The sequence below is a fragment of the Diabrotica virgifera genome, chromosome 1 (assembly GCF_917563875.1).
Source record: "Diabrotica virgifera virgifera chromosome 1, PGI_DIABVI_V3a".
Lineage (NCBI taxonomy): Eukaryota > Metazoa > Arthropoda > Insecta > Coleoptera > Chrysomelidae > Diabrotica > Diabrotica virgifera.
Genome location: NC_065443.1, coordinates 316,921,271 through 316,936,586, shown reverse-complemented (window position 1 = coordinate 316,936,586; position 15,316 = coordinate 316,921,271). Strand labels below are relative to the sequence as shown.

The window sequence follows — 15,316 nt, the reverse complement described above, 5'->3', positions numbered from 1 at the left end:
AAGATTAGTAATTATTTCAATGGGCCGGCCTTTACAAAATTTAACAATTTTATCCACAGATTTGACAAAAGACAATCAACCATTTTCGAGATCGTTTAAAACAATATGGTATGAAAATCATAAATGGCTAAGCGGAAGTTATTTTAAAAATTCACTTTTCTGTTGGCCTTGTCTGTTGCTCTCAAATTTGAAGCAAAATGTTTGGGTGAGTCAGGGATATTCAGATTTGAAAAATTTATCAGCTATGTAAAAAAACATGAATCTTCGAAAGAACATTTAAACAATTGCTTAGATTTAAAACGGTTAGAAAAAAATAAACAAACTACTGACAGTGCTTTTGCTGGACATATTTCTTTCTCTATCTAATAAGATATATAATGAAGAAGTTGAAAAAGATTGAAGAAGTTGAAAAAATTGATGTTACAATTCTTTTAGCAAAACAAGAACTTACATTTCGCGGTCGTGATAAGAGCCATAATTCTTCAAACATGGGTAATTTTAAAGAAATTTTTAATTTAGTAGTTAAACGCGATCAGGAAATCCAAGATCATGTTAAAAAATAGAAGGGGTGTTCACAGGTTTGTCAAAAACAATACAAAATGATTTAATAGATTGTCTTGCCGATTACGTAAAAAATGAAATTTCAACAGAAATTAATGAAAGTCAATTTTTTTCTATACTAGCTGACGATACTACTGATATAACCGAAAAATCACAGTGTACTTTAACAATCCGTTTTGTTAACAAAGTTGGTCAGGTAACAGAAAGATTTTTAGGGTTTTTTGATGTTAGCGATAATAGATCTGCAGACGCTCTATATAGTTTAATTTCAAACGTGCTTGAGCCATATGATTACAAAAATAAATTAATTGCTCAATTTTACGATGGTGCAAGTGTAATGGCTGGCTCTTTAAACGGATTACAATCAAAAATTAAAGTAGATGCTCCAAAAGCAATTTTTACACATTGTTGCGCTCATAGATTACATTTAGTATTGCAAGACGGCTCAAAATGTATTACAAACTGTAGGATATTTTTTGTCGCCTACCCGAAATATATGTGTAGCCTACCCGCATACTGAGGTCACGAGCCGCCACTGCGGCAGAGTCTACGAGAAGGGTACGGTAAATTGAAGCTGTAATTACAAAAAAGAAATATGTATGTCTTTGTACTCACGCTTGATATATATTGGACCTCGCCGCAGCTGCACGACGATGATGGTAGCTTACCCATTTGTGAATCATATCCGCAGAACGACCATGTTGAGTTCTGATGCGGTTAAATGTGCGCCAAGTCTTACGGGTAGGTCAAATCCAGGAGGTCGTGTCTCTGTGATACAAGGTATAACTGTATTTTATTTAGTTGACGATTCGTGGATCCATTTGGTGATCATGTTAAACCCGGTGGCTGCGGCTGATTCTGCGGTTTATATGGAAGATTTTCCGTAGTCGACTTCACGTCAACTTTTGGTTGTATCTTCTACATAGTTATGTATCGGCAGCACCGTGTTGCTAAGGATCTTGTTATATTCTTTGGTTAGCAGATTGAGTCGGAGAAGGTATGGTGGTGGAATTTGCTTACCTAGTATTGGTAGCCAATGGATTTGGTGTAGATTTGAAGAATGGAAGTGATAAATTTTGTTGAGCTCATGAGAATCATAAAAAATTGCAAAAACGCGCAATGTTTATTTATTTAACAGCCTCGTAGAAACTGAAGATGAATGCCAAACAATGTAGTGATTACCGTACAATCAGTTTGATTATACACACAAGAGTACACAGAAAACTGGAAATGGACATCAATAATACCCAGTTTGGATTCCGAAATGGACTCGGAACAAGAGAGGCGTTGTTTGCACTGAACGTTATGTCTCAAAGATGTCTTGACATAAATCAAGATGTATTCATGTGTTTCATAGATTAAAACAAGGCCTTTGATAAAGTGCGGCATGATCATCTAATCAGACTCCTGGCAGAAAAGAATTTAGATAAACGAGACATCCGACTAATAGCAAATATGTACTACAATCTCAGAAAGCAGTAGTGAGAGTAGAGAATAATACTACTGAAGAAATTGAAATAAAGCAAGGTGTGAGACAATGGTGTATACTGTCACCAACCCTGTTTAATCTCTATTCCGAAGACGTAATGAATAGAACATAGAACACTCTCTGAGCAATCCATAGGTATTAAAATAAATGGTGTTAGATTAAACAATCTGAGATTTGCCGACGACACCGTTCTGATCGCAGAAACACTTGAAGAGCTACAGACATTGGTGAATCAGATAGCAGACTGCAGCGAAGAATATGGACTGACTATCTTTGAACATAAGAAAACTAAAATTTATGGTAATATCGAAATCAACACGAAATATCCAAAATTTATATTTACACAAGGAAATTATCGATCGAGTTAGCAAATACAAATATTTAGGCACTTTTATAAATGAAGACAACGATAGCTCAGCAGAAATCAAAATAAGAATAGAAAAAGCCAAATCCATATTCACTAAAATGAAGAGAGTGTTCTGTGGAAGAGATTTGAGCCTTGAAATGAAACTTCGCCTGATGAGATGTTACGTACTTTCTATGTTGTTCTACGGGATGGAGTCATGGACGCTGAAAAAGATTGATACCAAAAAATTAGAGGCATTTGAACTGTGGATGTATCGCAGAATCTTGAGAATATCATGGACGGAGAGAGTCACAAACGTCGAGGTCTTGAGAAGAATGAATAAAGAAAAGGAAGTCATATTTACGATCAAAAAACGAAAACTGCAATACTTGGGACACATTACAAGAGGCGAAAGATGTGAATACTGCTTCGAATAATTATGCAGGGGAAGATAGCAGGAAAAAGGTCCATAGGAAGAAGACGAAACTCCTGGCTAAATAATCTACGGGAATGGTATAGCTGTAGCAACAACGAATTGTTTCGGTCAGAAGTTTCGGAAATACGTATAGCCCTGATGATCGCCAACCTTCGGAACGAAGATGGCACTTGAAGAAGAAGAAGAAGAAACTGACGAACTTTTTTCGATAGTACACTCTGATCAAAAGATATCGAATTTTTGCCGTCGTGTTGATACAAATTTTATTTCAAAAATTGATTTCGCGCATGTAACTGACATTCAAAATTGTCAGTTTCTTCAAGCGTTGTTTCTGAGGGGACGGTTCATTCTACACAGAAAGCTCTAATAAACATTTTCGTTCAAAATGATCTCAGCTACATTTCTTGTTCCAAACATTTTTTCTACGGTGTACAGATTTTTGGTAAATCGCTGTTTTCCGTTCCAACCTCATGAAAGGGTTTTTTGATGAAATGCCAGGGGTAGGTGCGGCAAACTTTTTTGCATCTTTTTTGGGGTTCCAAAATTGGCATTCTCGACAAAAATCAACTTGTTCATCTCATCTCGTCTTTAGAGATCCAATATTTGACGACTGGACTAATAATAAAGCAGGTGCAAAAATGTCCAAAAGGTTTCTAAACGTAGACAACTCTTAATACACTAGTTTGTATAGTTGGTTATATATGTTAGTAGACATTCTATAATTCTATTTTAATCAATATTTGTTAATAATGTAGCATGTACATGATCTTTTAATTATGAAATAGAAATGAAAGGAATGTTTTCGTAGTTTAAAATACTTTTTAATATTGGATTTTATCATTTGACAGATAAATGTCTGACAGTGACAGTGACAGGACAAGAATAGAATAGGTTGGCAGAAATGGATGGCGAGGCGACGCCATTTATATTATTTTTCTCTCGTGCGGTATTTTCTCTTTAAAGTTGTTTAAATATGTCGAGAATTGTGAAAATAATATTAAAATTGTGACAGACATTTAGTACTATTTATATATTTAGGATTACCGGTTTAAAAAAAGGTAATTTTAAAGTTTCAAATTGTCTTTTCCCATTGAGCATAAGAACCATTTTGCACCTCTATGTAAACGTAATTGATTTGTTCTTGGCTTATTATAGTATCTTGTAGTTTTGTTTTTTTTTTTATTTAATAGCATGTCTGTACACTACAAATTCAAATCGGCTCTGGAGTATGATACGGTTACATTTGATGGCCTACATATTTCCGTGAAAGATCTGAAGAATGCTATAATACAGCAGAAACGCATCGGGAAAAGTACTGATTTTGATTTACAGGTCACTAACGCGCAAACTAAAGAAGGTATGTGTTAATAATAACATAACTCTGACGTCTTAATAATCATAATTTTTATGTATTCAGTGTATGAAGACGAAAACACTTTAATTCCTAAAAATGCCTCTCTGCTCATCGCTAGGATTCCTATCATACCCCAAAAGAACAAATCTTGGGAAGGGTACGGAGGCGATAACACACCTCCTACTAAATTGGACGAAGGTGGACCCATAGCCAAAGAAGTTGATTTATCAAGTTTGGATGCTCCGGAAGATGACAAGATTAAGGCTATGATGTCACAATCCACTCAAGACTATGATCCCAGCAAGTAAGTTGCAATTTGTTGTTTTGTTTGTGATTCACAATTCTTATATAGATTAAATATATAAAATTCGAGTTCACCTATATTCTGTACGTGTTGTAAGCTGTTACAATCAACAAAACATTTGAATGACTCCAATATTATCTCAGATAGAGCTACATTTAATTCTAGTTGTTCCTTGTCTTTTTGCCTTATTTGAAAAGTCTGTAGCAATATCATTCAGTAAATATGAGGATTTATGATAAATAGATGTTTCATTATTTTTTATACTTTTGTGTTTGAAACCTTTTATTTCATCTTATTTAAGGTTTTTTTGTTTTTTAACTTTTTCTATCTTTAATGTTCTCTATCTTTTCATTTCATTATAGATCATACCTCTCCTCAACAAACTTTTAGTTTTATGAAAATGTAGAAGAAACAGGTGGGCACTGTTTTTTTATACAATGTTCAAGGGTAAAAAATTGTTAAAGAGGAAATCATACCAGCTACACAAAACATGATTTTTAGATTCAAAACGAAATAAAGCTCATTTTATAAATAACGACATTAACTAAACATTAAAGCATTAGAGTAAAGATTCAACCTACATCATATTAACCTTCGGATGACTAAGGGGGTAAATTTTGACCCCATTGTATGCTTTTATTCAATAAATTCAGAAATATTTTCAATTTTAAACTCATTATTTTTTTATTTGACTTCAACATTGTTCTAGATACCCTCATATTTTGTAATAAAAAAAATTCCCTATATTTTATGAAAAAAAAAAAAATTTTCTGAATTTGGGGTCAAAAACGAACTTCCTTGGCCTTCCATATTCCAATTTTATATTAAGTAAATACCGTCTATTACATGGAATTGTTTATAAGAAACATTCCAATCTTGAAAAAAAAAATGTTTGTTAGGCCTGTGGTGACGTAAAGTAGTGTATATTTTAAAATTTCTTTAGTTCTATGTTCAGAATGATGATTCCTATTTTTGTTTGGTTGTACTTAAAATATTATGTTTCACTAATGTTTATGTATCATTGATTGATACAATACTTACATTAAAATTATGAATACATTATTTTATTTCTTAAAACAACTTAATTTTTTTGTCAATTGTCATTTTTGACTGGGGTCATTTTTTACCCCAGTTGGTCATCCGTGTAACAAAAAAAAAGGTTGGTCATAGGAAGGTTAATATATCGATACATTTTTGGCATAGTAACGTAAGTCACCAAACACGATTTTGTAGAAAAAGCATGTTTTTTCTTTTCATGCGTTTCTTTTGCGGGTATGATTAAAACAATTCTGGACATACGTTTTTAAAAGAGTTAAAAAAAAAGGTTTAAGTAATTCTAGGCTTACTACACTTTGTCAGTAACTTCTAAACAATAATATCGTAAATGTCACTTACGTTACCTTGCCAAACATGTATTGATATAAACAAAGCAATGTTTTTATTGTTATTATTTTGCTTTTTGTCTTGACACTCCCATTATTCTTCAATAATTAACAAGTTTTCATTGGTTTAATACTGGTTGTTATTTCAACTTTAATTCCTTAATATGCATGCTCAAGTTAACACAAGCATGGTAAACTGGCCAAACTATGCACACTTGAGATAATTTCAGTGGAGTTGTACAGTTACGATCACTGAATAGTTTAAACCTTAATTTTTATATTGTAATACTGTAAAATTGCAGTGTCGTACGGATCTGATAAATGGACGGCGTTATGCATAACTCGATCAAGCACCAAAACATAGTTTTGAGATAAATGGCTTCAAAGTTTTTCGTTTCTTGGTTGCTTAATGGTCGCTTAATGGTAAGTGAATTAATGCCGCTTGGTTTAGTTTTGTTTTTCTTAGTAACAGTTAACGTGACAATAACAGGGATTTTTTCCAAGATAGTTTTAGATATGTGTCACCAGAATCCGCTGTTATCTCGATTTTAAAGAAATGGCGCTTGGTCGAGTTATGCATAACGCCGTCCAAATGTCAAAGTCAAAAAATATCAAAAAGTCAATACTTGTCAAAAATTTCGAGTGTTGAAAAATAAAATAAAACAATATCAAACTCCTCCAAAAATCTTTGTATGCTTTCCATTTTGTTAATTTTTTTTATTTGGCTTAACGCATCGACAACTAATATACCTTGGAATTTTTCTTAAATTTTATAAAATATATTTATATTATTTTGATTTTTTAATTTTAATCAACCTATTTTAGGTACACCACTGGTAACGTCACTTTGACGTAAAAGGTGCATTTAAACAAGGTGAAATTTAAAAAAATCGGCTCCTAGATGCATAAGCTTGTAAACTATTCAATGATCGTAACTGTACCTACTTAATGTTGCTATAATTTTTCATAGTACATAGTACTTAATGTTGCTTTTATTTGTGAAAATTTTAAATGCAGAATGAAAGACTACTTTATTACCGAGGGCCGAAAGTTCCTTAGAATAAATAAAAAGTTTCTTTTTGAATGAAATATTTGCAATTAAAAATCACACTAAATTTTCTCTTCTATTTTCACCCCTGTAACTTATTAAAATAAACATTATAGAAGTTTTCAGGGAAGAGCCCCTAATTTAACAATCGTATTACGTTACTTACTCTGTGTAAATTAGTAATTTCAGAACTTACAGTACTTATTTATTTGAATCTGCTGATGAAAAGTTAGGCATCCATACTATAGTGGAATAATAAACAATCTTGCCGAGGTAGAGCTTCCTTTCCTGTATATTATGAAAAATTGATAGTCAAATTGGTTTTGGATTAAATGGTTTAAAAAACTACAAGGTTTAGGAGAGGTGTGAGGATATCAGATATTTATATGTACCAAATGTTTTTAATGTTCCTTTTATATGGCTCTTCATATTCTGTATTCACTAATTTGGTCATTTATTATGAATTTCCTTTCGCTATCATATTCCTAACTTATTTAATAACTTAATACACTTTTATACATGATACACACAATATTTACTGTTAATATTTTTCCAGTTACACAAAAATCCGTGGTTCTAATCAAGTAGGTCCAGTACCAGCCAACTACAAATGCTACAAGTGCCATCAAGGAGGCCATTGGATTAAAGATTGCACTTTTGGCATGGGAACGGTATGTATTTCCATTGTAAAGTGTTTTATCATTGTCAATACGGTTTTTATTTCAATAAAATATGGTTTGTGGTGATGTATTTGTCTTCATTTTAACACTGACACCTTCTTTCCGTCCTCAGTTTCCTAAAACCCGATCATTTCAATGCTAATTTTTTTCGTTGGGTATACAGGGGCTTTTACTGGTTTTAAAATATTTATTTAGGCAATATTCGTTCTTTTTTATAACATTCTAATGTCATTATTTTTTAAATAATGAGAGCTTTTAAAAAAGAGAGCTTGTACACCTTGACACATTAGGGTATAAGAGGTTTTTCGATTATGTATGTATTTTTGAAATTATTTTAAACATGTTTAACTGTATTTAAAGCTTTTGAATTAACGTAATTATTATACTAAAGATTTAATATATTGTGGAAATACATATATTTGAAGCCAGTAATTGGGTGAAGCTTTTCTTTTAACAAAAGTTTATTTCTTAAAGTACTATGTTTTGGCTATTAATTTATGTAAATATGTTGTATTATGATTATATGTGTAAATATATCACAAACTTTTATATACTATATGTAGCAACTATATACAGTGGAACCCCGGTAAGTCGACCCCCGATAACTCGGAAGTCCGGCTAACCCGGACCGATTTTCATCAGACAAAACAAAAAATTTTTCATTTCAACTGAGTTTTTTACCAAGAAATAAACAATATTCTATACAACTGTATGTAATTTAGATGTACTGTGCATATGGATTTCATGTTTTGGCATTTATAATGGAGTTTATCTCTAAGTATACCGTATTTTAATAATTTTTACCATATTCTCCAGCTAACCCAAGATTTTCGATAACCCGGATTTTCGATAACCCGGATCGGCCGCTATCTTGATTAATCCGACTTATCGAGGTTTCACTGTACTAAAAATAATTTACTATTATGTTTTTTAACGATTTTTGCTTCTTATGTTTTGTTAGCAAAATACCAGGTTATGTAGAACTACGATCCCCTTCCCACACCAGTTGGATTGAAAAAAAACTACATTATAGAGAACAAAAACAATAGAGTACACTTTAAAAGCTTAATGCATCGAACAACATTTTTTAATTTCCATAATTATAGAAAATATGAAACACATACCTTTTATTTTTAATTATATCTACAATTCTTCAAGGCGTAGTTTTTACCAGTTCTGAAAAAATACTAGTGTAAATGAATCCCATATTTCTTGCAATTTGTCCTTCAATTTGTTGGCGGACCTGGCAGGATGGTTCCTCAATCCTTTTTTCATTTTATGCCACAAAGTTTCTATTAGGAACAAGTCAGGACTGTTAGAAACTCATTTCAGAAGTGTTATAGGTACCATGGGCTTCAATCCATTTTAAACTCTTTGTTTGAGGTATGGCAACCTGCACAGTCCTGTTGAAAAAAATCTTCCCCTGATTCGGTAAAAAGATTTTTCTAAAATATTAAAGTATTTTTTCATATTTACAATCCCATCAATAAAATGCAACTTTCCCACGCTTCTATATGACATGCTGCCCCAGAGATGTAGGAAATTTGACTATTTGACTGTTCTCTTTAGACAATCAGGTTGGAACGCTTTATTTTTCCTGCGAATAATGCAACTCCTCCACTGTCTCCAACACACACGTCAAATCTGGACTCATCACTCCATTCTATTGCATCCCATCAGGATGCTCGTTTCACCATTTTAACCTACTTTTCTTTTGTTTTCATGTTAAAAGTCATATCTTAACCAGGGGGGTTTTGGGGGTTATAACCCCCCCCTCATTGGGCTGTACTTTGAGCTCTATACGCTTAACACCATACCCCTCGTAGACCTTCCAGTAGTTGTAACCCCCCCCCCCTAGGATTATCCTGGTTACGCCTATGTTAAAAGCGGCTTTTTCTTAACCTGAAACAAAATGAAATTTATGTCAAAAGCATATTTTACCACTTAATTTGTAAGTACCAAATCCTAATTTGTGATGTTTTCAGTGATATGTTTATCTAGAAACGTGTCTTCTAACAACGTCACTCAGCAAAACTCTTAGATCCATATAATTTGCATGGCAATTTTTCACTGTAATGAGTCTAATGCCCTTTGATCTGCTTTGGTTATTTTACTTTTTCATACATTTCTAAGTTCTGTGACGACCGAACCTGTAGTTTTGTATCTTTTGACTATATTTCTTACACTATACCGTGACAATTGCAACATATTGGCCATTTTCGAATTGGATTTTCCAGAATTAAAAGATCTAATGAGGATTGAACAAATTTTCTCATGGATAACTTTACCTCGACCCATTTTAAAGTCGACAAACGGCAAGATGCTTTACAATATTACAAAATAAATTTGACATTAATTGAAAATTGTTTTGATGTCATTTTTCCATAGTCACCTCTGTTTTTAAGGTAATTATGAAAGAATAAATGTATGTTGATGTAAATCAATGAATAGCAATAATTTATTAAAAAAAATTTATTATTGAAAATAAATAAAATACCTTAATAATTAATATTAAATAAAATTGGCATGTTAATTAATATGGGAACTTAGAAAAGCATTGCAGAGTATGATTTGTTTATGGTAATCAATAAAAATTGCAAATTCCATAGCTGGACCAACTGATCTGTGGAGGGGCTCGTATGTGTATTTTTATTGTTTATTTTCTGTGGTATAAATGTGTGGGCTATCAATTGAATATTTTGTATAAGAATTTAATAAACAGGTGTTAAAAAACATTGTTAAATACACAAGAAATAAACCACAGATAACACTAATACACTTGAAAAAAGTCTTCCATTTAAAAATGTTGTAACCTTCAACATTTTAGCAGACTACAGATTTTACTTACCCTGTTTACTGTAAAGTAGAAAATATTGACTAAGGTAAGTTGTTAGTTGACAAAAGGTTGTATTGCTTCGTTGCGTTTTTAAAATATTTCTCATTACAAAATGTGAAAAATCGTTTGTAGAATATTTCAAGAACATTTTTAGTTTTCCTGACACAATGTCATTCATTTGGAAAAACATTAGTATGTGAGCGCCACATAATATTATGCTTAAAGTTTGTACTTTCTTTATTACAGGCATATCTATGATAATTGCAAAGTGAAGATTGAAAGAAAGGTAGATTAAAGAGCAAATTTTACATATGAATTAGGTTAGAGAAATTAAACAACTCTGGAAGAAACACCGGAGAGCAAATTGTGTAATACATAAGAAAAGTACATAATACGATCTAGAATAGCTGCAATGGTTAAAAATGTATGGGTAATTTTCTGTGACCACCTAATGGCAAATGAAATACATTTTTGAAAATGGCAATAAAACGATGGCTTAAAAATAAGTCAAAAAGAAGGAAATATAGAATAAAACACTACAAGAGATAAACAGTGCCTTTATAGGTGTAATGAGAGTTGATATATTTGTCTCCATTAGTAAGATGCTTTTCACTGCATTCACAGTGACCTTTAGCCTATATTGAATGGGTATATTATATATGAACTGGATATCAGTAATTCAGTTATGTCATTTTGTTCCCTCAGTGCGACAGATTTATTGGCAAAATAGATTGCCACATTACTTGAAATTGATAATGGAAATATATGGAGTTAATTTCAGGCTTCTTTTGGATGTCCCTTTTTGCAACAGACCATGAACATCTATTAACTATGTGTTTTATATTACAGGTCTATTTTTGGATACATATTAGGAATTTCTTTCTAATTTCAATTAAAAATGTAAATAGGCAGGTTTGCAACTGACATAAGCCATATAGGTATACAGTGGGTGATCATATTGTTAGAGCCACCTCAGAAGATTTTACTTTTGTTTAATAATGGTATGTAAGTTTTTTTCGTTATACGGTCCACATTGCCTTTTAAACTTTGGAAATGGATGCTATGTTTCTGTTGGAATGAGTAGTATTGAATATTAAAGTTTTTATTTCTGCTATTTTCCTTGGTGAGATGTCTTTGGATTTCCCATGATGTTCTGGTACCACTAGTGTAACGAATTCGCAATTTTTACTAAATTCACAAAAAATAGTATAGGCCTGTCAGAATATCAGTATAGAGCAATGGAAACTCGCAAAGTTTATTATAACTCTAAACACAAAGAATACAAAATAATAGGCACACGAGTTGCAAGCTAGGCTGGGCAGCACTGACAAACAATGGCATCTGAGTCACGCATTGTCACACATGTGTGTTGCCACTATTGTCAGACTATTTATTGCACTTTCATAAAGTGTAACGAGACAGCCAAATGGAAATAAAACCATTAATATATGATACAGCTCAATTATATACCCTTCCTCTAAAACATTGAATTTTACTAGGTGGCTCTAATAATATGATCACCCACTGTATCTTTTGTTTGTAAATATCTTTCTATCATGCACAGAATTTTCCCCTTGTTTAAGGATTATTGACCTTCCTTTGATAAATTTGAGTCAACAACTAAAGCTTTGGTCTCCTCTTGTTTCAGGATCAAGGAGACATAAAGAAAAGCACCGGGATACCTCGTAGTTTTATGGTAACAGTGGAGGGCCCTCAAGTTCCAGGCGCCATGATGACCCCAAATGGACAGTTCGCTGTCCCACTCGTAGACCATCAAGCTTACAATCAAAAACCTGTTCCTATGCCGGTCCAGCCTCCCAAGATGGACATTCCGGAGGATTTGTTGTGTAGCATATGCTCAGATTTGTTGCAAGACGCTGTTATGATACCGTGTTGTGGTAATTCGTTTTGTGACGAGTGTATAAGGGGGGTTTTATTGGAGAGCGAAGACCACGAGTGCCCTGATTGCCACGAGAAGGAGATATCTCCAGATACATTGATTCCTAACAGGTAAATTAAATTTTTGTTTTGTTTATTTGGTCAAATTATATTTATTGATAACAAACGGGACAAACTCACAATCAAAATTATACAAGACTGCAGCATTAAAGAAATATCTCTCTCTTCAGTTGTGACCCCCTGGGGGAGTGTAGCAGTCATTGTGATTTCGTGTGTTGTCCGTCTCCAAAGATCTCTGTCTCTGGTCATTTCTTTTAACTCATTCATAGGTCTTTTGCATATTCCTGTAATTTAGTGGATCCATTTTGTTGGGGATCTTCCTCATTACCTTTGGCCTTCTACCTTTCCTTGGTTGGATAATAAATCTTTTATATTATATATTTTCTGTGTCTGCTCTCATAATATGTCCAAAGTATTTTAATTATTGAAGTTGCTGGAGAAGCGTTTGCTGACCTTTAGCTTATTGAAAATTTAATTATTTGTCCTGTGGTTACTCTACGGAATTTGTAACATTCTTCTCCAACAGAACATTTTAGGTTTAGAACTTTCCGCTTGTTTTAGGGTCCAAGTATGATATCCATGTATGATTATTGGGAATAGAAAAAAAATAAGCATATTAAGCAGTTGATCAACTTCATTTTTAGAGTTCGTGAAATGTGAGAGTCCTTCTGTATTTTAGCTAGCTTTCCTAGTGCGACTTTTGCTAGATCACATGTAGGTTTGGTTACATCCTGTATAGACAAGGCGAAAACGGCGGGGTCGTTGGAAAAAATATTCCCATGAGATTTGTTTGCATAATCACATTTGTAATACACCCCAGAATAAGGTTCAAGAAGTCGCCCACGCGAAAAGTAGTCGAAATTTTTTTTAACAATTTTTTTTAATCAAATTGCAAAAATTATTATTTTTGCTCCGGACAAATTGTTTTTAGGTTTTTTAGACCATTCTGGACAAAAAAGGTCTCTTGTAATTTTTCTCTAGATTTGATGGCTTTCGAGTTATAAGCAATTTAAAATTTGAAAAACGCGAAAATGGTCATTTTTAAGACTTAATAACTCGTTTAAAAACTATTATTACGAAAGTCAGAAAGTGACTATATCAAAGTTTAAAGCCCCCCCTACATGACCTGAAGAAATTTGTGTCATTAATTTATTACTAAGCTGTTATTTTTAATTATTAACAATAAGCCGTAAGATCGTATTGACGCGGCTGTAAATGTGAGTGCGAGTAAGATGCCCCATTGCACTGCCGGAATGGCATCTCTCTCGCACTCACCATAGACGGCCGCCTAATACGTGCAGGCGCTCATTATTATTACTTAAAAATAACAGCTTAGTAATAAAATAATGACAAAAATTTCTTCAGGATCTTGTAGGGGGAGCTTTAAACTTTGATTTAGTCACTTTCTGACTTTCATAATAATTACTTTTAACCAATTTATTAAGCCTTGAAAATCGCCATTTTCGTTTTTTTTTTTTTCAATTTTAAATTGTTTAAAACTCAAAAACGATCGACTTGAGAAAAATTACAAGAAACCTTTTTTATCCAGAATGATCCAAAAAACCTAATAAAAATTTGTACGGGCCAAAAACATTGATTTTTGCAATTTGACTAAAAAGAATTTGGACCACTTTTCACGTGGGCGATTCTTGAACCTTATTCTGGGATGTCTCATGAATGCGATTATGCAAAAAAATCTCATGGGAATATTTTTTCTAACGAACCCGCCGTTTTCGCCTTGTCTAGTGATCCTTTGTTTAGGATCAATGATCCTAGATATCACAACCTCTCAATTGTGGTTATGTGTGGATTGTTGTTACTTTGTAGTCTATCCACTATAATGATCTTTGTCGATATGTTTATCCACTATCATGATATTTGTCTTTGATCAAATGTTTGTCTTTTATTTTCAACCAGTAAGAAATATACAATATATAAAATTGGAAATAAAAATAAAATATATATGAATAAAATAAATAAGTAAGCACACATTTATTTATATAATGTATCATAAAAACTTCTGATTTTCTTGTAGGTTTTTAAGAACTTCAGTGGCAAATTTTAAGAATGAAACTGGTTATGTTAAGATACCAACCTATCGAGAACCAAAAGTTGCAGTTACAGCACTACCACAAAAGATAGAGGTAAGTAAGATCGACATAAGTAAATAAATAAAACATATCTACTGCAACTTGCAAGAGGCCTCTTAAGTTGACTCAAACTGATGTTAAATAAGTTTGCATCTAATTTATTTAAAAAGTCGCATATCTGTGTAAGATTACTACCGCATGATGTTCAATGAAGGGGATATTAAAAGTAGTTACAGTCGGAAAAATGAAAGATTACCCACAAACGATCACATCAATCACTTATTTTGTATTTCCTGTCTTTTTCTAGGAAAAGACAGCAAATACAAAATAAGTGATTGATATGATCGTTTATGGGTAATCTTTCATTTTTCCGACTGTATATGGCGCAAACCAAAATAAGGAACATTAAATCTGATTTGATTTAGAAAGTAAGCGCAGTCAGTATGTAAAATCTGCACCTGAAATATCCCGCCGAATACCTATATTGAACAGCCTCTAATGTGTCAATATGACAGGGTCAATCCAAGCCAAGTGGTCCAAAGGTGGTTGCTTGACCATTTTCAATATTTTTTATTTTTCTACCTTTTAAACTTCAGTCTATAGAGAGTACAAAATTGCATTCATTTTATTTTTAAAAAATTTAGTTTGTCGATGACGGCCGTTTTTTTTTAAAGCGTGTTGATTATTTTCACGGAAAACATGGCTTCGCTCTTTAGCCAATATTTTTACTGAGGTTTGTCCTAGAACAATAAATCAAAAACCAAGCTTTTTAGAAAAGTATGCTCTAAAAAAATTGCCTGTAGCATTATTTAATTTTAAACTACCCGTAAG

The 15,316-nt window shown here is 32.6% G+C and overlaps 1 protein-coding gene across 3 annotated transcripts in view; it reads left to right on the top strand.

The window, feature by feature from the left end:
- Positions 1–3,715: 3,715 nt before the first annotated feature.
- Positions 3,716–15,316, top strand: part of LOC126879267 (E3 ubiquitin-protein ligase RBBP6) — an 80,409-nt gene continuing 68,808 nt past the window's right edge. For 2 of the 3 annotated variants that reach the window (XM_050642342.1, XM_050642340.1), the window contains exons 1-6: positions 3,716–3,890; positions 4,023–4,189; positions 4,250–4,490; positions 7,477–7,591; positions 12,085–12,446; positions 14,431–14,539. In XM_050642342.1, coding sequence (XP_050498299.1) covers positions 4,024–4,189; positions 4,250–4,490; positions 7,477–7,591; positions 12,085–12,446; positions 14,431–14,539 — 993 coding nt within the window. In that variant the 5' untranslated portion in view covers positions 3,716–3,890; position 4,023. The other variant, XM_050642341.1, reaches the window with a different exon arrangement.